Here is a 24,323-nt window from a genome sequence, read left to right on the forward strand (position 1 = left end):
TCTTGTGGGAAACCTAAAATGCCATGAGACTCATTGTGTTAATAAAGAACGTTTTTATGAGCACAGCATCACCCCCCCTTTACTTTTTGACATTTTCAAAAATGAAAGCTTGAGAGCATAACATTTGTATAGAATGCAAACAGCCTTGTTACTTAGATTAAGTGACATTTCTTGGAAATAACATTCCCTTAAGAAAAAAGAATGGTCAAAGTGAATAATTAGCCAGGAAAAACCAAAGCAAAACACCCCAGGTTATTTCAGTAAGGCCATACCTCTTGCCTACTTCTAATACAGGTCATACTGATGCCTGAGAAAAATATTTATATGCACTTTCTGATTACATTTTTCAAATGTATCTTAAAAGAAAACAAACTCGTCCTATGACCTTCTAGTCTCAAAAGGTGCACCAAATGAGTAAATCCTTAATGTAAACATACCATTAAAAAAAAATCTTAGGGGATAAAAAAAGTTCTCTAATGCAACATGCAGCACATTTTGCGTACATTGCAGTATATGCTAATGGAGTTAATGATTATAATTGCACAAATGCCTGAATGGGGGTGGCAAAAGTTCATGTCCAGCTTAATGTTGTCTTTCACTATGCTGCTTGTAAAAGAACTGCTTACATTACAGTAACGTAGATTTTATTCAGTGAGTCAGTGTTTAAGCAAAAATCAGGCATGTTGTTTGACACGTGCCTTTATGTAAGCTGTTTATCTTGAAGCTGTCTTTCAGCTTGAGCAGTGAAATGGTATTTCTGGCTAAATAGCCAGCACTTTGGCTGTAGAACTGGTTTTTTGCTTTTTGTCTAAACCTTTCTTCTTTAGTGCTTTCAACTAGGAAATGAATCAAACGAAGTTTAAAAGTTTCTTTTTCAAAACTGAAAAGGCACTGAATGAAGTAGAAAAAAGAAACTGGCTTTCAACAGATTCTATAAATCCTGTACCTTTGCTTCTCCTCAGGTTTATGAGGCAGGATATTGCCTGCCCTCTAGTTCATGTCAAGTCGTAGCTGCCTCTCACTGCTGAAAGCAGCAAAGAGTCTGCGGAGAGCGTGAGGGCTCCGTCCAGCTCCTCGGCTCCATCAGGCTCCGGCGTCCAGGGGCAGCTCAGGAAGGGCCCAGGAGGCAGGACAGAGGTGTCAGCAGCAGTGTCAGGGCTCGGATGGCTCTGTAACAAGTGTACAGAGCCAAAACAGCTGAGTTAAATGGCCAGAACTCCAGTTCGGAGTCTTGCTTATCAGGCTACCCAAGTCTAGATTTACCTAAGGATTAATGTGACTTTTGTGCGTGCTTTTCTTTGGTTGGTGTTTGTGGTGTGTTGTCAGTCCTCAGGCAGCTTCTTCGATAGCGCTGCAGGTTACCGTTGGTGTCTGTGTGCAGCTACCTAGTGCTTTATGTAGTCATCTGAGTATTTCAGTAGGTTTTATCTTGTATTTGGCCAAAGATACGGGAATGCAAAAGGCTAATGTTAGTCCTACACGTTCAGAAAAAGCCCTGCAAAGTCTCCAAAACAGTGAAGGTTTCGTATTTTATTTTTGCTGTGTATGCCTTTCTTCCTGTGACCTTTTCTGGTATAAAAGGCACCTAGGTACATTAGTCGTACCAGGACCATAGGAAGACTACAGCAAACTCTTTAAAGCTGGGTGTTGACATCTTATCTTCCAGGAAGAGTGCACAGAAATACTTCTTTGAATCTCCTTTCAGATTTTGTTTGTTCTTGGTATCCATTCATGACTTGAGCGATCTCTCATCACAAGATACGAGAAGGGTATGGGGAATTTCAGGGTTTGTTTTTTTTTAAGAAAAAAAAAAATTGAACAAGTGGGATTTAAGAAAATTATGATCTTGTGGGGTAGGCATGATGCTCAGAGGCTGTGCTGTGAAGGTGTCTCATGCCAGGGAGAGATGATTCATGGCTGTGATGCCCGAAGAGCAGCGTGCAGTCTGCCCCGAGCCTGCCTTTCTGGCTCCCGCTGGCTTTTGAGAAGGGCTCAGACACCGGCTTTGCCTTGGGATTTCTTGCTGTTCTTTGAAACTGCCTCTGTCAGGTCTTTCGCAGAAGCAAAGTTTTTGTTCTTGGTTTGTTGGTGGTCTGCCCCTGGCAGGGTTGTTGGTGCCCTTTGAGCTTTCTGGCTTGCTGCTGGGCTGCCTGGGGAGCTCAGCTAGGCAGGTAGCTACTGCATGATGCGGGACGTTCCTGGATGCACTGTTGCCCTTTGGTTTAGCATGAGGAAAGTGTGTAATTGAACCATCAGTGATCTTCCTTCATTCCTGCTCTAAGTTTCCTCCTGGGATTGGCTTTTTTTTCTTATTTTTAGATAGGCCTGACTTTCCCTCATCTCTCATGATTGCTGCTCCCATCATTTTTCCATTTGAGAAGGTGTTTCCAGAGATAATCTCTTAAGCTTCCTGAGTGCAACTGTGACATTCTCAATTTGTACATGTTATTTTCTGCCATTTGTCTAGCTGTGGAAATTTCCATTTCCCAAATCTCTTTAGGAGAGATAGGAAAAAACTCACTTTGCGAGGGTGATGAAGCACAGGTAGTATATTTGTGTTCAGATCTTCATAACAAATATTTTCCATTTCTAACTTTACTAAAATCTCCTTGTAGCTAAGTACTGGAATTTGCGACTGTGAATCTGTTCTAGCATTGTGTAAAGGTTTTTCTCTTGTAGTGATCTTCCTAAATGCATGTAAAAGATAACGGGAAGTCACAAAACGTAACACTGATATAGAGTTAAGAAGCTAGTTTGGAGAGCAAATTCTTTTTGTTAGTTAAATGCCACTTCATAACAATGAAATTAATATATTTAGAAGTACTGGATCTGGTACTTCCGTCATTGGCTTGTTCCTCTAGAGAAGGACTTTTACCTGTCTGTCTGACAGGCATTCCTAGTGATGGGGATGGAGCAGCTGAGAAACAGATTTTGATGATAATACGTTTCAATAAACTTAATTGGAGTGGCTTCCCGGGTAGAAGAAAAAGATCTTAATGTGAGCTGGTAGACCTACTGAGGGTTTTTTTCAAATCCCCGTAGGACACAAATTCATAGGAAGGCAAACCATGTTTGTTCCACTGTTTGCAAAGCTACTTGCTCTATTCTGTGTTGGTTTTTTAAAGTCAAATTATGGTTGCCTTTGCTGAACTTTTGTTGTGTTGCTAGCTTTACTGTGTATGTTGCAGTTGCCAAAATACTAAGAGCCACGAAGGGCACCAGTGTAATAAACAAGAACAAATAAGGACAGACTGAAACACTGTTACTTGCAGAGATAGTTGAAATCTAAAAATTGTTTCTGTTTTTAGTGTTTATTTTAGTTACAGCTTTCTTACACCCCTGTGACCTTTTCTCCCACTGGAGTATTGGTGAACACAAGAGGATTACCACTCACTTGCAACTATTTAAGAACTGCAAGCAGTAAAAGGAAGCAAAAATTAATAATTAAGATTTGAGAAGGAGGCTTTATGTAAAAAGTAATGAATCTAAAAATTAGACTGGTTTTCAATTTTGTATGCGTGTTTCATGAACAATTTTGAAATTGTCATCTTCTGATTAAAAAAGTTCGTTTTTGATTTTTCACTTTTTCCCATTTCTAATTCCCATTTAATGAAATGATCACTAGGATGCTTACTGTAACTGTAGTTATTAATATACAACAAGGGTTGGGCATCAAAAACTATGACTATAAAAGCAATTTAGCCTGCTAGATATTCTTCAAACTCCTCCTGATTATGTGTAAGTGCCAGCAGTATGAAATTATATTCAGTTTGAATTCAAGTCCTGTATTTAAATGTTACTGAATTTCTGTGGTCCAACCTCCTCCTTGAAACCTTGAAGGTGACCTGTTTGGAGTCTGTGTGTGCGTGATCCTTACTATGGAATTGCTCCAGTTTTCTTTAGAGACCCGTCACTTCTGGCAAACTCTTTTTATATTCCCTTGTTCCACTGCTTTAATGCAGGTTTCCCTGTGGTAAAACAGCTTCCTTTATTACTTGTTTGTTTATATTGGTGGTTTCCTTCTTAAGGTTAATTATTGTTTCAAAGAAATTCAGATTTCCTGTTCTGGTGTTGCTGTTTTCTTCAGGTTTCTTCCATGGCTGTCATGATGTCTGTAAAATATTGTTTGGTAATTTCTTTGGGTTTTGAAGGTGCAATGCTCTAAGGGATGATTCTTAATCTTACTTTCCTCTCTCTTTTCTTTCAATTTAGGTAAGAACAACTTTTGTGGTGACTTTTTTTTGCTTTTGAAGAACTTCTCCTTTGGTAAAAGTATTAATCTCTTTTTCTGTCTTCCTTAAAAAATGGTGGGTTTTGCCTCTGCATCTAAGGGAGGTGGGGGAATCCTTGGCCAAGGCTAGTGCTGTGCCCTGTTAAATATTCTGATATGGTTGCTGGAAGAGAATTTGAAAATTTCAAGTAGGTGTTTGGGTTTTTCAGTGATTTTTCTATGTGCAGGATGATAGTACAAATGCACAAGGAAGTTATTAACTGTCACCTGCAGTAGTTTGAAGAAATGTGAAATAAGTTTTCTTTTAATGAAGCAGTGCACTACTTCACATTTCCTGTGGAATATCTGTGCTCTCAAAGGCCCTGCTCAAGTATACACAGAAGCTAACGTAGTAGTAAGTTCTTTGTCTGTACCCAGGAAGAATTCAAAGCTAGATAGCAAAAATTAGGTAAGTTAAACACATGCGGTAAATTAAGTGATGATTCAACAGAATACTTGGCACCAGTTGCAATATTCCAGTTTGCAGGATTCCAGAGTTGTTCAGTTTTTAAAAAAAACAAAGTCTGATATGTCTTTGCTGTCTAATAATGATGCGGGGGCTATACTGTACTGTGCTTTCGCCTCCACAGCTATTACTAACTGCAGATTTGGAAGTTTCTGGTTAAAAGTCTGCAGTCCCATGGAAAAAGGTCTTTCATTTAGCAGACTTAGAGACAACTTCTGATTATAAGAGAATTGGTATATTGTGGAGAGTAATGCAACTATAAATATGACTTCCTGTGCATTAGGCATGTTTGCCAGTTGCTGGAAGCTTGAAAAAGGAGATCTTGTCTGGTTACAATTCACAATCAACCTATGGAAAGGAGTTGAGAACAGCAGTCCGTTTCTTTTATGAGGGACACTCTTGGTTCATAGCATTGCAATTCTGCTTTTTTGTTCTTTTTTCCTATACGTATACAGTTTTAATTAATCAGTGAGAGGCCCAGGCATGAGGTAATGCTGAAAATCAACAATTTGAATCCTTAATAGAGAATTAATGGAAACAGAGGTATTACTATCTCCTTGGTCAAAGTAGTATGTCATTTGGACAGCATCTAAAGGCAGGCTGTGTGCATAATACTCCTTTGGGTTTTGTCTGGTTTTAGAACACTAAAACTAAACCAATAAACAGTGTCATTCATACTGGGTAATACTCCTGATCTTTAAAAGTCTCTGTTGTCTGTATTGTCACAACTTAGTCAGAAAGACCCTCTGTAGCCATCTAGTATGATCGTTTGTATAATGTAAGGCAAAAAATCTCTCGCTTATTATTCAAAAGATTTTACGTAGGTTTCAGCCTCTAATATAAAGTCAATGCAAGTTGTGTGGATTTTAATTTTCTCAAGTCTTATGTATGCTTCTTCCTTGCCATTGCACCTGAAAGGCAATTAGTGATGTTCTCAAATGATTTCTGGAGTATGAGATGCTTTTTTCCAGGAGACAAAGCTTGTAATTGCCCAGAAGTGCATGCACAGTGTTCATCCTCATCTTGACTGTTCCCCACACAACTAGCTCTCAGATGGCAATGAGGAAGAGGTGAGAGACAGTGTGATGAGGAGGGCTGGGTAGAGAGGCTGTCATACCGGTGGCATGAGGAGTAAGCAAAAGGTACAAAAAAGCTGGCATCAGTGAGTCACTGCTTCAGAGAGGTAAGAAAATATTGACCTAGGATTTAAAGGTTAGGATTCCTCCAGCTACTCCCTACCTGTTTGTCTTGGCTATGTTCTTGAGTTTGGGGTGACCAGACTTTGAAGAGATTTGAGCCCTTAGGTAGCGGTTCTCAGTTGACAGGAGAAACCTGGGAGGAGGAAAGGGGGAGGAAGCACGTGTTCTTTCTCCTCCTCATGCAGTCTTTCTCCCACATACTGTTGGTTAAAGACTTATCACGTTTGAGAGTTTGAGGCTGAGCAAATCTTTAATTACCAGTCAAAAGCATTGTATTAGTTACCCTCCTCCGTAGGCTCTTCCTGATTCTGCCCAAATTGCCATGCGGAGTTATGTACTCCACAGAGGACCAGAAACCCGGACACTGTGGCACCTGCTCTCAACCACAACAGAAGGAGAGGGAATTTCGCATCAACGTGCTGTGCATGGGCATGTACCGCACACAGAACACAAGCCTGGGCCACATGGATGGCCTCAATACAGTGCAATTTTATTGGGGTTTTTTTCTTCTTCTTTCTGAATAGAAAGTAGCTTGGGGGCAGGGAGGAAAGAAGAATTCACTGTGAAAAAAATGTGGATTTCACTTCTTTTAGATCAGCTTTTGTTCTGATTTTATAGTCACTTTATATCATTCAGTTAAGAAAATATAGTCCTACATCTGGAGTACAGGTAGAAACACTGTCTTCTTGCATCTGAGTTCCGTCCTATGACTTGAGAGACATGTTCCTACAAACAATCTCTCTTTTCTGAAAGTTTTCATTGTCAGAAGGCTCATTATCTGGGGAAAAAAATGAAACATGGAGTCCAGATTACCTGTTTTGAAATATAAATTTACCTATAAATAATCTGGGTAGGATTTTGTTTGTTTTACCTGTCTTTGACTTTTTTATATCCTTCCCTGAGTTTTTCTCTTGCTTTTTTAAAAAAAAAAGTTAAATATAGGTACAGGTTACATCATTTGATGTCTAGTACTTATATTTTCTACAAGGATACTAGTTTACTGCCAAAACATGACTCAAAAGATCAATAGCAAACAATCTGTACATGTTTACACAAGAGAACTGAAGTATTTCATTCTGTAAGCATTGTGCCTTTAAAAGCACACATTGCAAAAATAGATACTTCTTTGGGAAGGCTGCTTTCTTAATTTTCGCTGTTGCTTTCAGAAGTATGTCCAATAGTTACAGGGTGGTGGCTTTTTCCTGAGCAATCTGTTGCCGCACACTGAGAATGTAAGGGGATTGAAATGGCTGTGGCTCCAAATGTTTGCAGTTACCAGAGGTCAGACATAATGTTTCTGCCCCCAAAGACAGTATTAAATGTAATAAAAGAAGAAAATCTTAATTTACAGATTTGATGCATTTTTATGGTAAGAAAGAATTCAAATGAAAGGTGCATTCCTGTTTAAGGATATGGTGATCATGGTGGCTGTGGTTGAGGGAGGTGCATTTGCCATCTTACATGCACTGCATGATGATGTTGTGCAGTGCATATAATATTTAATGTGCCTTGATTCCTTTAAAACCCTCCAGATTATTTTATCTAAAATCTGTGTATTAAGAAGTACATGATACTTTCTCCATATCTGGTGCTTGGTGAACATTTATAGAAGAAAATTAATTGGACAACTTAATACTTCACTAATAGACATAGCTCTCACTTTTGTATAGTCCTTTTTTTGTTGACAGTGTCAACCGTTATACTCCTCAGTCATTGTCTTCACAGTTCTTCTAATCCTCTGTATGTCGGTCCATTTAGCAAGTCATATGTCAGAAGGGAAAAAGAAGGAGGGCTTCTTTTTAAATCTGAGATTAAAAACTTGCATACAAATCTCTCAAGCTCTAGGAGGAAAAATGTGCCATTTAAGAGTGAATCCTGTTGCTTTTGTTCAGTTCACACTTTTTATTAAACTTTTTGGCTCTTGATTTGACCTTATCTACCCACTAACTGATAGTCAATGGCTTCAAAGCATTTCCAGCAATTCCAGAGGCGTCCTGACCATCTACAGATAGTAATGTTTGATAGAACTGGGTTTTTTCAGGCTGTAAATGTTTGAGCATGTCATAGCTTTTAGATTTGAGAAAAAGCATACATTTTAGAAAAACAACTGAGAAGAGAAAAATAGAAATTGGAAAATCAAAAATTGGGGTAGGTAGGAAAGAAGGGCAACTCAGGTAGTCGGGGCTTTCAGCTCTGGGTTTATTGCGGAGTGTTCCTTAGACTTGGCACTCGTCTGATGAGATTGTGAGAACAACCTTCATTATTCTTAGCAGTTTACCCACCACAAAGTTTTGTTCTCCTTTTACAGAGGACTTGTCAAAATGCTATGACAACTAGGCTGGTTTTAGACAAACAGACCCTGGCTCTGTAAAGACAGTAAGTCTGCAAGTCAAACGTGGAGGGCAGCCATTGGCACTGGAAGAACTAAGAAACCACAGATTGTTTTCTTGTTGGATGAAGAGCTTAAAGCAACGTAAAGTTAATTGAAGAATTCCTTGAAAGTGAAGTCAGCCTAAAATAAAAGCTTAGGGTTCTATAATTTACTAAATGTGAAAGCTTTGTAAGCAGTAGTGAACATAAAAGTTTGAAAAGTACATATTTTAGTAAACAGATCTGTCTTCTGTTATGCATTGTCCTGTTTTAATTATTTGCCCAGATAATGTAGATTTGCAGTAGGATCTCTAATTAGGCATGGTTTGATTTATTGAGCTGGCCCCATATAAACCGTGATGTCATGCTGTACTGCTCAAAATTACAGCTCTGCTCTTGCAGTTTAAAGACAATTATTTTTAACTTTGGAATGTTTCAGTTTTGTGCATCTTGGCTTTTGGCTTTGTGAGCTTAAGATGTTCTGTGCTCCCCTCCTCCTCCCTTGCCCAGATCAAAGCAGCTTGCTATAATGTAACCAGAACAAAAAAACATTGAAACGGACTTCTGGACACTCTTGGGTTTAAATGTTGTTAGTATATAAGAAGAAAGGCAAGAATATTCACGCTTGCTGTCAGGGATATATGTACATAGGTACAGTACGTATTGAACTGTGTTTTCCCAGGTGTCCAGATGCTGATGCCTTTCCAGAGCAGGAATGCTTCATTTGTGTTTCTAAAGGTCTTAGTTTTCTTTCGATGCTGTAACTGAAGAAAAATAAAAAAGGGGAAAAGGAGGGGGGAGTGGAGAGAGAGAGAGGCAGTATCTGCACTGCCTGTTACTGCAGGTAATAATTATTTACTAAGAAAAGGAATTCTCACGCACATGAGTTTTTATTCATATGTATTGCATTTTCTGCTCATTTCCCATTTTAATAGGAAAATTTGCCTTTAGTTAAACCCAGGTCTGTTCCAAACTCAAAGGGAAGGCTTTTCACAGGAGGGTTTCTGCATTTCCGTGCAGAGGAGGTCTCACTTCTGCAGAAGTGAGCAGCAGCCCTTCCTGCCAGCGGCCCTGACCTGGACTTATGGGCAAAGGGACAAGAGACAGCAGAGTGTGGAGGAAGGGAGAACTGAAAGTTAGGTCAGAGTAGAGTCTCTGCTGCCAGCCTCTTCTAGCATGTTAGGAAGAGACCAGGCATTTCAGGGCAGGGGAAGTCTTTCTGTGGAGGTGTCAAGACTACTTTAGGCTAGGACAGAGCCTGACAGCAAACTGGGAGAACAGGAATAAAGTTATGGAGGTGTCACGCTTTATACTGGAGGCATTTAATTACCCATAGATGTCAAAAGGTGGGAATTGTGTTTGGGAGGCAGTAGCCGTGGCAGCGAAGGGCAGACTCCATTTTCTAACAGAGCAATAAGTAGAATTTCTGAGTGGGAGGGGAAGGTGAAAATGTTTTCCTGTGGATTTTGGAGGGAAGACATGGTGAGCTGCCCTTGGTAATGATTGCAGTGTTTCTGGCTCCTGTAGGTTGAGAACAATGCACACTGAGTCATTGCAAAGCTATACTTCTCATGAGGAACCTTGATTACCTAGCAGCTGACTCAGTTTCTGTGCTATAAACTGTGTATATAAACTAGATTACAGCTTAAAAGACTCATAAAAAGCCATGGGGTTTCTTAGGGTTTTAATAAGGGTATTCTCAAATGAGTATCACATTTTTAATATAATCAGTTGTTGACTAACATACTGGGTTTAGATGTGTAACTGCTTTTAGTCATCCTATAACTAGTTTGAGTTTAGCTAATGAAGGTTGGAGAGAATGGTGCTTGGGGGAGAAAGGGGAAGGGAGTTCATACTCTTTGCTTTGGTGCCAGTGAACATAAATGGGTGGAAAGTATGTGTGAGATTGCTGACAAATTGTGTGTATAGTCGAAAGATTTGATGTCTGAGCTCAGTTTAAAAAAAAATACATATTAATTTGCTTGTTTTGACCTGGCAAAGTTGCAACTGAAACCAAATTTAACTATTTAGAATAAGATTAAATCCTTAATCCTGTGAGAATTCAAGTTTCTGGTTTGCAGTCAGTAACAGAGGGCCTGTAATGTCTTGATTGTAACTTAATAGAAATTTAATAAAGTTTAACCTTCAGTGAGTTTCCATCTCTTGTTGACTGTAACCCTCTGAGAAGCTTTTCACAGTGGCTGAAATCTCTAAGAACAGCCAGCTTTTGGTGATGAACAGACCACCTGTCTTGTTTTGAAATGAAAAGTGGTAGATTTCAGATACTTCCATGATGAGATGCTCATGTTTTGTCTTGTGTTAACAGCACATATATGTCTTTTGTAATATCAGTCACAAAATCTGAATATACAGTATTTTCTGGGATGGTAATGAGCAGTTAGTTGAGATGGATCTTGCCATGGGATTTGAGTGGAGTGGCTATCGTGCACTCTGTGTGTGTCTGGGCACATGCATGCACATGCATTGGTTTTGTCCTAATTTTCTTAATGGATCTGGCAATATACTTGGTACAGAAACAGTCAGACCTTGAGGAACTTATGACTGACAACAGTTTAATTCTTTTCTGTATACTAAATGACTGATGTAGGTTTAATTTTATTAATTTTTTGGGGGGCAACTCTTTCTGACATTTATTTGCTGAAACTGATCTTGAAACTTAGAGGAACAGCTTGCCTCTGAGAAGCATAATAGCTTCTCCATCACTTTTCATCTTGTCATTAAAAGTGGACGTTCACCCATAAGCTGTCTTACAACTCTGAAGTTAATAGGTTTGAAATTACTCAGTGAGGATTTTTGGCCTGCCATGTATGATGTGAAGCGATGCTAACGGCCAGAACAAGGTAACAGGGAGATGATGACTGTCATGAGAACATAAACAGGGAGATGGGACAGGAACATGCCTGCTGTGATACCTCTGGAATTGTCAGGAGGTCACCAGATGAAAAGTAATGGCGCTTTCCAGTTACAGTACTTCCAGTAGCTTCCTCTTCCTTTTGTTCTACTGTGTAAAGCTGTTTAGTGTCACATAAAAAAACGCAGTCTCTCCAGTAACACGTGCCTGAAATTATATTCATGATACTGATGCCAGAAAACACTTGGGATCACAGCGTACAGAAGTACTTGAACAAAGAGATGGAGGTGATCAAATCTGGTGTGCAGGGAGTCTCATGAATGTGAAGTCACGTGAAGGCTGAGAAGGCAGGTACGCATAGATTATCATCTGACTGCTGTATCTTGGTTTGCTTACTTGAGCGTGGTTAGCAGAGAAGCCGTGATGCCACAGGCCAGGGCGCGGGCTGTGCGAAGCTTAGCAGCCCAAGTGGCTGCACAGTTAAAAGGCAGGCTGCTGCAGCCGGCAGGGACTAAAGGTAGCGCAGCTTTGCTTGTGGTCTTTAACAAGACCACTAATGAGTGGCATAGTGGAAGGTGTTCTTTTCCTCAAATGCAGGTGCAGTTTTGCCCGAGTAAAACTTTGTCTCATTATTGGTTAAATCTGGAATTCAGGAGGCAATGCTAAGGTGATTCACATTCATTAATTAAACCTCTAGCACCATCCTGGGAGGCAAGTTTAGAGAGGAGGGAATGGAGAGGAGTAGCCTAAAGGTGCGGAGGGAATCTGCTTCAGAGCTGAAATTAAACTTTGGCTTGAGGCATCGTGCCTCTGGAAATTCCTAAGCTACTAAAATTTCATGTCAACACTGTCCAATTACAACACTGTAATTTAGAGTGATTTATAAATCCGTATCTGTGGTGGATAAAATTTGCATAAAGCACATCCATTAACAATAAAAGAACTGCTATTAAATAATTAAGTAATAAAAAGATCACGCTGTCTGCAACATGATTAAACTGTCTAAGAAAGGATATCGTTTCTTCATATCTGGCTTTTCCTGAGCACTCAGGAGCAGATGTATTGTTGGCCCAGTGTCCACCTAGCTCTGTATCTTGTCTCTAGCCATAGCTGTTAGCCACCAACAGATTACAGGAACAAGGCAAGCATACAGTCACACTGTTAATATTATTTTTTTTTTTGCCACATCTTGTTTTCAGCAGTTCTGCTCAAATTCTGATCTGAAATCTGTTTTCAGCTTTGAATTTTGGAAATTCTGCATCATTGTGGCAACATGTCCATAGTAATCTGTCTTGTCTTCTGAACAGTATGAGTAAGCACACCCAAGCCTCCTTCATACACATTTCATAGTCACAGTCTGCTAATGGTGTGTTGTGGTATGCGCTTGCATTTGAGAAGTTTCTTTTACAGCAGGGTAAGTTCATCTGTTCATCGTACCTAGAAGATTCCAGAAATGTGGTGAGTCCAGTTACTGTGTTTGTCTTTTATCCATTTTATAGAAGAATTAATGGTTATGGAAGCTACCCAAAGACCCTTTCCTGTAGGAATTTGAAGGGAAATAAGGAATGCCCTTATAAATGTGGGAGAAGTTACTATGCTTCGTGTTTTGTTCCCAGAGCTCTGTAGCTGCCTCCGTGCCATGGGCAGGCCTATCGTTTATGTTTAGCATCATGACATGCTTGCAGTGAATGGCTTTTGCATTGATCAGAGGCCATCCCATCTGCTCAGTGATCTTTAAGAAAAGCCATTTATGGCTTTGTTTGTAGTTCTTCTGTGAGCATTGTTCCTTAAGAACAACAACATCGTAAAATGGCTTTATTTATTAAAAATTACAAAAACAAGTAATTAAAAATATTTTTATAAAATTTAAAAAGAGGAGTTGAGATATTTTAGTAGTATACTTTATTATGTATGGCTGCTTTTAAATGTTGATGGAACAAGGGAAATAAGAAAAACAAATTTCCTCTGGTTTTATTGTGTGGCACATGGGTCAAGCACCCAGCATGTTGTTCTCGGAAGACACAGTTTCACTTTTCCTAATGTGGACATGCAGTACTAAAGCTTGCTCGTTTATGACTGAGCGGTACTAAAATGCTGTTTATCGTTAGTCTTTTCACATCTGAATCATGTTATTTAATCCAGATTTTCTTTGAAACCACGGCCTGACATGCAGTATGGATGAATGCTTGGAGAAACCAATGGATGTTAGGCACAGTGATGCTTTTAATTGTTTAGACTAATCGTGCATTTCACACGTGGAGAGAAAATACTTACTGCTGTTTTCTGTCTGCTTAGATTTACATGCTGAATGAAGGGTATATCTGATTTTTTTTTTCTTTAGAGGAAAAGGTAATTATGGGAAATATGGTAGGCTTTTGCGTTGCTTGTGCTATGCATTTGGAAACAATGTCTGTTGAGGTGATTTTATGCAGTGCCTTTGTAATCCATGAATGTACTTCTTTTGTTTTGTGTGATTCTTTCATGTAGAGGCAGGTGAGAAGAGGAGGACAAATAAGGGTAATGAAATGTGTATAGCCTTCCTTTATACTTCACAGTCCTATTTTCTTAGTTTTTATTGGCTTGTTTGCTTGGTTTAAAGCATAAGAATTAAAAGGAAGAATGACCTTCTGAAAATATAATCACAGGTGGTCCCTTTAGTAAATTCTTCAAAACCTGAGTACCCCTACTTTATGTAGATGTTAAAGGCAAAATTACAACTTCTGTCTTTGCCTCTTATTTCCTGCACAGTGGCTAATCATGTTCAAGTTCTTTTCCACTATATGCTTGTCTTAGCTGGCGTTGTTCACAGCCATAATTGATTGCTGGCAGGTAACACTGGCCAGTGTATACTATAAAACAGAATTTTCTTTTATTAATAAGTTGTCATATGCTTACAGCTTGAGCCTCTGTCTGTACTAATGTTCTTCTTGTTCCTACTGATGCTTCTTCACTCTTGGAACTGATAAGATGGAGAAGAAGCTAACACAAACTGCTGCTACCTTCTCCATGGAGAGCAGTCATTTGCATGCAACAAGCATTTTGCTAGAAAACAGTGGCATTTGGTTTCTTGGCATCTTAATCCAAATCTTGCCAACCTGACCAAGCAGGAGGAGGAAAAAAAAAAAACTTGCTGAGTTCCTTTCAGATGGTGACATGCTCTCTTCCTGCAAATAAATGCCAACGTATCTCCATCTGTCAAACCAAGGGTGTGTGTGTGCTTCACTGCATCCTGACCTGACACAGGGTGGGGGGGATGTCCCTCTTGCATCTCACCCTTTTTTGAGAGGTGCTTCTTTTCCTTTTATCCCTTACTTTACAAAGGTGACTGAAACCTGAAGAAGGCCTTCTGGAAATTTGACTTTTAGCTATGGGAATTAGATCTAGTAATTGATAGCGCTGCTTTTCGAGAACCTGTCATGCCTGCAGTATATGAAGTATTTCAACAGCTTTCATATGGTCCTGTATGTGTGAACTTCTGATTTATTGTTTCTGTACCTAGTCTTTATCAAGTATAAGTAATGAAAAAATCAAAAAGCTATAGCCAAGAAGCAGAAGCTTAATTTCTGTTTGAAACATGTGCCTAGTCATGATTGCAAAGGTTCATTTTTAATGTTATTTTTCTTCTTTTTTTTTTTTTTTTTTAAACTCATGGCTAGATCATAGCATATGCTGTAATACTTTCCATTTGCAGAGCCCTCTGTTTGATGATTGCAAGCTGCTCTGTAAACATTTTTTTATCTCACAGTCATTTTTCAGAGTCTGGAGCCTTCTCTATTTTTGGTGGGAATGTGGCAAAGGGATTTGCTCGGCATCATCCAGTGTATCAGCTGGAACATAGTGGTAACATGGATCTCTACAATTTTTGCTTTTTTGATGTCTTGATTGTATTTTTCTCTGCATTACATAGACTGGTGTAGTACAACATACCTAAAAAATAACTAGAAAAAGTCTTTGGGCTGAGAGTAAAAAGTCTGGAGAACAACTTGAGAGACTCTGAAATAATTAATTCCTCATACATTTTAAGAATAGTTATTATTGACAGTAATAGATTAACTGGACTACGGTAGCAGTCTTACAAAGGTACTTCCTTTTGGACTTATTTAGATCATATATGGATACTGTATATTTGCTTATGTGTAACCTTAAGCTTAGGATAGTTTTAAAATTCCAGAATAGGAAGAATTAGGAGGAGTTTTGTGTGGTCTGTTTTTTTTCCTCCTGATGGATAAAGAGTGATACTTTCACTGTTGCTACGTGTCATCAAACCCTGAATACAGCAGTGGTGATAGGCAGAGGGGGGGTTCAGTAACTGAACAACAGAAGATCATTTCAGTACTAGGTATGTAAGGAAGGCCTCGTGGAAGGATTTTAGTGTCCCTGATAAAAAGGTGAATTTAATGATGGCTTTTCTTCCCATCATTAATTCTTGTCATTTATGTGGACCATTATTTCTGTTTCTATTTCAGTCCTTTTTTTAATAAAAAAAAAAAATCTTCACTTCCAACAATACTTTTGGATAGATGATTTTAATCCCTATATCTTAAATAAGTGGAGAATTTCAGGTTATTCAATCATGTAATTACAAGGGGGTTTTCAAATTACCTTTTGAGGGTAGCATAACTCCTTAAGAAGTAGTTCTTGTAGGGTGTTGAGAATGTTTTACGAAGAGGAGTTAAATGAAACATTAGCTCAGAAGCCATGTCTCTAACGAGAGGAAAGGACAGTTTTCAGAGACCAATTGTTTAGAAATCTGGGGTTTGGGGTTTTGGGGGTCTTGGTTTTGGTTGTAGGTTTTTTTTTAAAGCTATAGATGTTTGAGGCTGATTTCTCATGGGTGTGCTTCATTGAGCAGCGAGCATCTACCATCCTCTCTTAGTGTTTGGTAAGCAAGCAGGAAGCTGTTTACATTTGAGGTTAAGATACATTTTGACAACTTGTCCCTTCCCTATTTATTTTTCTTTCTTGATAATACTAGTAGTATCTTAGTAGAAACACACCCTTCTTCCCTGTGTTCCCAAACCTTTCTCCTTGTCAGGGTCTGGCCATCCCCTGGCCCAGCTGCTCTGCTGGCTGCGTCCCACTCAGGATCCCACACCGCGTTCCCCCTGCTCTCGGGGGGGAGATCCTTCCTCTCCCACTGTCCACAAATCTCTGCTGTTAGTGGCTTTGATGCGGAGAAGAGTTGAAGAGGATGAAAACACTGTCAGCAAGAATTTATTTTACATAAACCAGAGTTCTTTCTGACATGTTTCTGCTGTTGATTTCTGATCGCTCCCGCTGCCCTGTTTTCATGGATTGCTACCCAGGTTATATCAGGTCCTTGTATGTAACGTAACCGAATCGCTGGGAAGAGGAATGCATTTCTCTCCTGTTCCCTGTACCCAAACCCTTCTCATTTTCAGTATCAGGGTCCTCTGGGCCAGCTACTTATCTCCTCTTCTGTGTAATTATAGACCTCAGATATTTTGGTGATTGTGTTGATAGTAGGGTATTTCCCTAGACATGCAACATTATTTATGAGGTGGATGGAAGTACTTAAAATGCTGTCTCACACAATCAATTGGAAAATACTGCCACTGTGTAAAAATGAGGCTGTGATATTTGCTGAATTTTCCCCTGACTGAGAGGAGATTGAGGAGAACATTTATTTCCTGATCCTTTTGCATAACCTGTTACTGAGTTTAGCATGTTACACTTACTGAGCTTTTCAGTTTCTAGTAAGAGATGTGACGCTTGGCAGACTTACAAATAATATACTAAGGTTTCTCCCAGGAGCAAACTATGTATGGTTCCAGTTACTAACACTAGTATTCAGTAAGGAAAAGAGCAGACGTGATAGTGGTTTGGGAGGCAGTAACATCTAGGAACATCTGGTGGAAGTTTCCCTAGCAGCTCAAGTAACTACACAGATGCTAAATGTTTTTTACCCATATTCTGCCCAACTTTGCTTATGATGTTTGTATGTTCATCACTAGAATGGACACCCACTTCCCCCAGTATATGACTTGTATTTGAATCAGTGAAGCTGAAGAGAATGGTTTGGAGAGTTACATCAGTCAGTGTAATAACAAAGCTTTTGGCCATTTCTCATCTGCATCAGCTAATAGCTGTATGTAAGGGAGTCTGTACTACCTTGTATTAAAATCCTCTGTATTTCATCCTCGGTCCAGGCATTATTTTACTAACCTACAGCTGCCATTAATGTATGTGGCAACAGTTTCAGCTTGGCTGTTACCTGTTCTCAGAGCTTGAGCTGTTGGTTTTTTTTCTACATGGAAATTTGAAGATTTTTTTTAAATTTTTTTTTTCCACATAAGAATGGGTTTGGCAGCTGTCAGTTTGGTTGCTGAGACTGGAAAGGTAAAAAACAAATTAACTGACTATCTTCTTTCTGCTTCCTCCCACCAAAATGCTGTCTTTTTCTGGGAACTCAGCTGCGTTAAGGTTACAACAAGAATGGGGAATGTGATAATGCGTTGTTGTTTTTCAGTAGCATCTTATCACAGGCATTTTTGGAAACCTTATCAGTCAGTCATCACACCTGCAACACATCACATTAACTCATTCTGTCACTGCAGCAGAGTGAGGACAGTCATTCCTGTGTGTTCCAAAGCAGCTGCAAGGCTGCCTGGGGTGCCAGCAGCAGTCACGGCCCAGCCGATGTGATCAGAGCTGCTTTACTGCTGGGTGCGCAGTTTCCATTCAGGGTGCTATGTTGGTGGGGAATAGCAGAGACTAGTTTCAAAGTTTCAAACTGGCTGCAGCCTCCATGGTGTGAATTGGCTGTTTCAGCTGGCCGGTGTCTAATGAAGCCTGTGACGAGACTGCTGCGGGCTGCCCTATGGTTAGAGCAGCAGTGGAGCTCATTTGCAAATACTGTCTGCTTTGGTTGGCCTGAACGAAATCTGGTTGATGGTGCAAGCTGAACATGGGTGGGATAGAGTGGGATGCCCTCTGGCATCACTGTAAAGAATTACCAGAGAACATAATGGAGTTCTCATTAGAGGAATCTCGTTTAGAGTTTTTCCAAGAATGCATAATTTGAAGCTCATGTTGTCATATCCCTTGGCTACTCCACTTCACGTTTAGAAGATAGGCATGTATGTCAATTAATTTTAAATAGGCTTAGCCTTTGTGAGTCACAAATGTGCCACTTCTTAGATTTAGCTTACTGTGATGATTATAATTGGCTGATTATAATTCCTGGTTAGAGGCTCCAGCAGGTGCTAGCAGCCATCTGTCTGAGCGCTGTGGGGTTTTCCAGCCAGCTGAATGCAGACTGGGTGAGGGGATCAAGGAGTTTCTCTTCTCTTTATTAAATGAGGTTTTAGATAAATCAGAGTAGTTCACAAATGTGTTTGGTTTTGATTCTTGTTATAAAGATCCATCTAATTTTTCTTGTGGGACAAAGGCAGTGCAAAATTCCAAGCTCTTTGGCATGTCTTTTGAACTTGGCGCATCTGAGAAATTTGGGCTACCATGTACTTTCCACACAGCTCCCAATGGAGGAAGTATAGGGAGCTGGAAAGTCCCTCATCTTGCTCGTTACGGTCTGAAAGGTGTCATGCAATAATTTTGTCTCGTAGATGAATTATTTGGTGCTTTTGGTTTCTTTCTGCTCTGTCCTGGTTTATATTTTTCTGCTTTTTTTTTTTTCTGACTACTATGCAGTATGTTTTCAGAACTGTAATATAGGGAGTCGATAATGAAAAGGAAAAAAATGAACTTTGACATATGTCAAGTTTCACTTGCCAACAACTTTGGTCACATGATCAATTTTGGGAGGGGGAAGAGGGAAGCAAACCCCCTCCCCCCATGAATTCTTAATGATGATAAATGAGTTGTTGTATTATTAGGGACATAACCTAATGGCTATACAGCTAAATATTTACTTGAGAGTTTTAGTACAGCTTGCTTTCTTTTTAAGCTACAGAATTTCTTCATTGCATCCTTTATTCAACTGTTTGGTCTTCCTAAACTCATAATCTCAGTATCTATGTTGTTGAAGAAACCAGAGCGTGAGGTCAAAATTTCCATTACATAGCTAGAGAGTAATTTCAAGGAACAATGCCAGAATCACTTAAAAAAATAAATTTACAGGAAAGATGACTCATCAATCAACAATTGCAGTTCTAGAAAATAAAATTAGTTGTATATGTTCTGGCTAAGGAGAGACAAAATGCACCCGGCCTGACAGGTAGGGGTAAATCAGGGTGATGGTTTGTTTCCAGAGATTTATACCTTGACTTCTGCTCCTTTTTTCACCCCAAAAGGAGGACCCTTAACAGCATAAAGCTTCATGTTGCAGGAATGATCGCCTTCTCAGACCTACAACTATCTAACAACAATAAAAGGGTTTTCTGGCTTGTTCTGGCTTGCGCTAATTAGCCAAACAACTGAAGGACAAGGTGAACAGTCTCCTTCTGTGCTTAACTTCTCTTTTAACTGTAAGAAATATAACATGAGGCCGCTGAGAGACCAAAATACAACATTTTATGCATGGTGGAGGTGACAGGCTTTAGTATGCAGTAACGTGAGTGTGAAAAAGATGTGATAAAGGGCAGTTTCCTTCCTTCTAAAATACTGAATGAACAGGCTGGAGTGGAGGTCCAGCGAGGGAAGCCTGCTGAGCTGTGGCAGCATCCCTGGGCGAGTGGGGCAGCCCTGCTGCTTGTGGCATTGTGTGTCATGCCGGCCCCTCCGTGCAGAAGGCACTCCTGGTGTTTCTTGGCTTCTCTCCCCATTGAGCTGCACAATCTTTTCGCTATGTTAAACTTACATGTCAAGAAGGTAATGAGTGCTGGGACTTCAAGGACATGGTACTGGAGACAAATCTGCCACATTCCAGGTTTTTTTTCTTGTAACCCTGGTGTAAGTTGTAGGTCTGAGAAGGCAATTATTCCTGCAACATGAAGCTTTGTGCTGTTTTAAGTCCAGTGGCAGACTGGATAGTTTGCAGGTCTGGGAGTCTCCCCATGGCACTAGACAGAACAGAACGCTCTGTAAAGCTTTCCTGCTCATGAGACACCTCAGCAGAGTAGCATGCCAACTACAGGCGTGACTTCTCACCGTGTTGCTCTTTGCCCTTAGAATTGATTTAGTTGACATTGTTATTATTTGTAATTAAATAAAAGTAAGAAGCACAGTTTTGTACCCTCCAGTCCATATGTTGTTTTTACAGATTTTTTTTTTTCCTTTGCTCTTTCATTCTTTCCTGGAATAATAGTGTGGTGAGCAACCTTGTGGTATATACTTTTTGGAAGGGGATGTGGGATGCAAACAAACTCCACTATATGTGTTTTACTGCATTTCAGCTTGATGCTTCTCTGTGTTAGAATTATGAAAATGTTATAGAATATTTTGAGCTTGCTTCGCTTACTGAGGCAGGTAACGTTTACAAGTGTGCAGGCTGCCTGTTCCTTTTAGACCCTAAAGCTGGCAGAGGCACGGGGACATCGTGTCTCTCAGCATTGATGAGGGGATGCTGCAGGTAAAGGATTGCACTTTGCAAACTCAATAATTCTGAAAATACTTGTGAGAAACACATGGGACTCTTCTGGGTAGAGGAACTGTCACTGAACTGTTCCCTGGTTCCCACCATTGGCGTCAGATGCATTTACAGCGTGACGCTGTTGGGGCTCGGTGAGGGCAAGTCTGTGCCATGTGCTGGTCCTGAAGCCTTTTCTGCAGGACAGAGTTCAGTGCATGTCAGCAAACAGCTCATTTTAGGTTATTGTGAATGGGGCAACAGTGATGTGGTTGAAGAGACCTTTTGAGGGTTAAATGGGAGTGCTGAAGAAAGCTATGTATTCCTTCATCTGATTCCCCTTTGCTTAGATTTTGTCCCTTGACAGCTTATATTTCTGGTGTTTTTTATGCAAGCGCTAGTGTGGAGAATTGGGTCATGGATGACAGATTTGAGGGATGGCCACAATATTTGCAGCTTTCAAAACACAACATGAGGCCTGTCTCTTGGCTTAGCCTTGCCCTCAGGGGTGATAGGGAAACAAGACCAAAACAGTTTCTCCCACTCTTCCTCAAGAAGTATTCCCTTTTATTCTTAGAGGCTGTAGAGCCTAGCAACTATCTGTCTGTTTTATTTTCCTTAGGATGCTGTGATACCATGGTGATGAGTTATTAATAGAACTCCAGGCAGATGGAGAGGGCTTTTAACTGAGTAACTTCTTGGTTTGGGTTTGGTTGGTTTTGTTGTTTTTTTTTTTTCTTTTGCATGGATCTGAGAATAACCATATATGAACAAATGTCATGATGTAGTTTGTGGGGCGGAGTAGCTGAGCATTTAGGACAAAAATACAACTTAATCTGCAAATGAATCAGAGCAGTCTTTTTGCTTAAATGTCAAAATACCACCACGTTTATGGAAAAGCAAATAATTGTAAAGCACTGCGCATTATTTTAAGTATATGTACATAACTAATTAGATCTGAGAATTTCTCCTGATTTTGTTGAGTTTCTGAGCATATTATGAGCTATTATAAGTGCAGTAACTGTTTCACATACAGCACAGTGCTCTGCTTCTATGGCACCAACTCAGAATTCTGTAAGTCTTTATACTAATGTGCAGTAATCTCTGTAACAGTGACACTAATCCCTTCTTCTGATATGGAGCTTGAATTAAAAAAATCCATGAAATGTAGCTTTAAAGCAGGTTTAGGGAGTTATTAATTTGTAAACCCTCCATCAGTCATCCACACCGATCAAGATGTCTTTATAATAACAGAGCAAAGGGCTAGTTATGTTTAGGAAAAGCAGTGAAGTCTTGGGGGTTTTGCCTTTTTTTTTCTTTCTTCTTTGTTAAAGTGTGAATGGCATTAATTGCATAACACAAGCAGCAAGGTATTGGTTACAAATGGTGTAAAATCGTTATGTTGTCCTACCCAGTTGATGGGTACTGACTCTCCTGGCCATTTTTAGTGTACTGCAGTCAGTTTACAGTGTGCTTAAGCTACTGTTAAAGGTTTGAGGTGATAATGTCTTCCATGGCAACATTACAAGCTTCCTGAAGTTCTGATTTGTCAGCTGCTCAGATGCTGATGGAAAAACCCCAGACATCTCCACAAATGTTGAAAGCTGGACAGAATTTTTCCTTTTTAATATTTCACTTATTAATTTCAGATGATTGTAGTTATTGAAAGAATAGGCCCTTAAGAGTCTCCAAATGCCTTGACTTCTAAAAATGTTTGGTTCCTGTTTTGTGGCCTTGAGCAGGAATTGAACTGTGGTCACGAAGAGCCCCGAGCAAACATATACAGCAAACTATGCTGTGCGTTGGTCTGTGACAGCCGGTGCCCGGGGTGACATGCTGTGTCCCCTTACGCTTCCCTGCGTGGTGGGAGGATTGTGCCCGCTGTTCGCCCTGAGCGAGCTGCGGCCCTGGCTGGAAGTCTGCAGCTGATGTCCTGGGGGTGCCAGGCTCACCTAATCAGTACAGGGACAGCACCTAGGTCATACTAGGTTTCTTAATCCCATTGAAACTTCATGGGATTAAATGTGTAGCTCATGTAGGAAATTCTGAAAACATTATCCAGAACATAAACTTACTTCTCTCCTTTCCTTTTCACTTACAGTATGATAATCCATGTCTGTTAAATGGAATCCATTTTACTCCATAATCTGAAAATTGCCTTAAAAATTCTATAGAAAGATCAAAGCACACTGAAGAATGTTTACATGACCTTTTAACTGAGGTATTTGTAAAACATAGGTGAAGTGTCAGGAACTGCTGTGACATTTTATTCCATATGGGGATGTAAGTGATTTTATAAAGCATTCCAGCAGAGTGAAAAAACCAACAATTTTTCTGCTGTGTGCGTGAGGTACTTAACTTTCTCCCCCTGCCAAGAAGGCTTTTTCCAAGTTGAAATATTTTTTTTTGTCATTTTGGGGTGGTTGTTGGGTTGGATGGTTGGGTGTTTTTGTTGGGGGTTTTTTTGTGTTTCTGTTTTTTGGGGTGTTTTTTTTTTTTTGGTTGGTTTGGTTGGTTTTTGTTTGTTGGGGTTGGTTTTTTTAGCAAACAAACAAGGAAGCAAAACAAGATATTCCATCTGGAAAACACATTATTATTCTCCAAAGAAGCTTTTTTAGTAGAAGGATGTAGGAAAAGGGATTTTGATGAAGCAATGGTCAGTGAAGCTAGGGGAAGAAGTGTATTGCATGCGAAAATTTTGCTTTCCTTTGGAGCAATGATACTTTTATGCTTTTGAGGTTTCACCAACTCAAAGGATAAAATGTTTCTAACTTATATAAACCCATCTCCCTTTGAAGGAACTTTACCAATGAGAAGACCGTTTTCTAGATTTAACTTCAGCTGTGTCCTAGCTGATAGCTCTGGCTGCACTGTGGTAAGGAAATGGGAATGAGCTGTTAAAGCCTGGAGTCCTCTCGTCACTGTTCCAGGTTGGAGTTCCCATAGGTGTTGGTCAGGGCTCCATCTCCTGTGCCTGGCCTCCTGCGGAGCTGCATTCTGTTGCAACTCCTCTGTTCCTGGTTTATTGCAGAGCACCATGAAACAACTGGCATGTTGGTTTTTTATAGGAAAAAGGAAAACATTTCTCTCGGCAGCCAATTTTAGATGTATTTTAGGAATATACAAGAGGGCTCTGTTGCTACTGTTGATTATTTTTACTTGTGCAGCACCTAGGGGCCTTACTTCTGCAAACAGCAGAAAGATTATTTCTTCTTTAGGGAGCCTGACTCCATGGTGCAGCGCAAAGCTGCACAGAAATAACCTCACCTAGTTTTGAGTGAGCTTTCTTGGGTGCTGGAAACATAAATGCCGCTAGCACTGTACGCTGTGCTTGTCTGTTGCATTTGTGTGGATGTGCTACAGTCTGATGCGCCATGTGGGTATTTACGGTGCTATATGGGGTTGTGCAAATACCTTCAGCCCCATATCATCAGAGAGATGACAGAAAGATGCAGACACATGCACTGGAATTTAAAGTAGCAGCAAGAGGTAAAACAAGCTTAGATTAGGTTTGGGACAGTGGCGTTTCCTATGGATTTAGGCATAGCATTTTTCTCCCGTTTAAGTAAATGCCTTTAGGAGGAGCCATAAACCTGTCAAACCAGCGAGTAAAGAATGACTTGAGGAGGTCAGGCATCATACCCAAGAATCAAAGCACT

At 39.9% G+C, this 24,323-nt stretch overlaps 2 protein-coding genes across 5 annotated transcripts in view; one reads left to right on the forward strand and one right to left on the reverse strand.

Annotated features, from left to right (window-relative positions):
• CMSS1 (cms1 ribosomal small subunit homolog) overlaps positions 1-24,323 on the forward strand; it is a gene marked incomplete at its 5' end in the record, with an annotated part of 239,809 nt that overhangs the window by 113,302 nt on the left and 102,184 nt on the right. Inside the window, one exon of one of the 3 annotated variants that reach the window (XM_080376003.1) lies at positions 4,213-4,266. The exons of 1 other annotated variant lie outside the window; for it this stretch is intronic. In XM_080376003.1, coding sequence (XP_080232129.1) covers positions 4,213-4,266 — 54 coding nt within the window. Of the gene's footprint in view, positions 1-4,212; positions 4,273-24,323 lie in introns of all 3 variants that reach the window. One more of the 3 variants, XM_080376002.1, reaches the window with a different exon arrangement.
• Positions 1-24,323, reverse strand: part of LOC308059094 (filamin A-interacting protein 1-like) — a 154,814-nt gene that overhangs the window by 62,508 nt on the left and 67,983 nt on the right. The gene's annotated exons all lie outside the window — the stretch shown is intronic.

Source organism: Falco punctatus (assembly GCF_963210335.1).
Source record: "Falco punctatus genome assembly, chromosome: 2".
In the NCBI taxonomy this organism is placed as follows: Eukaryota; Metazoa; Chordata; class Aves; order Falconiformes; family Falconidae; genus Falco; species Falco punctatus.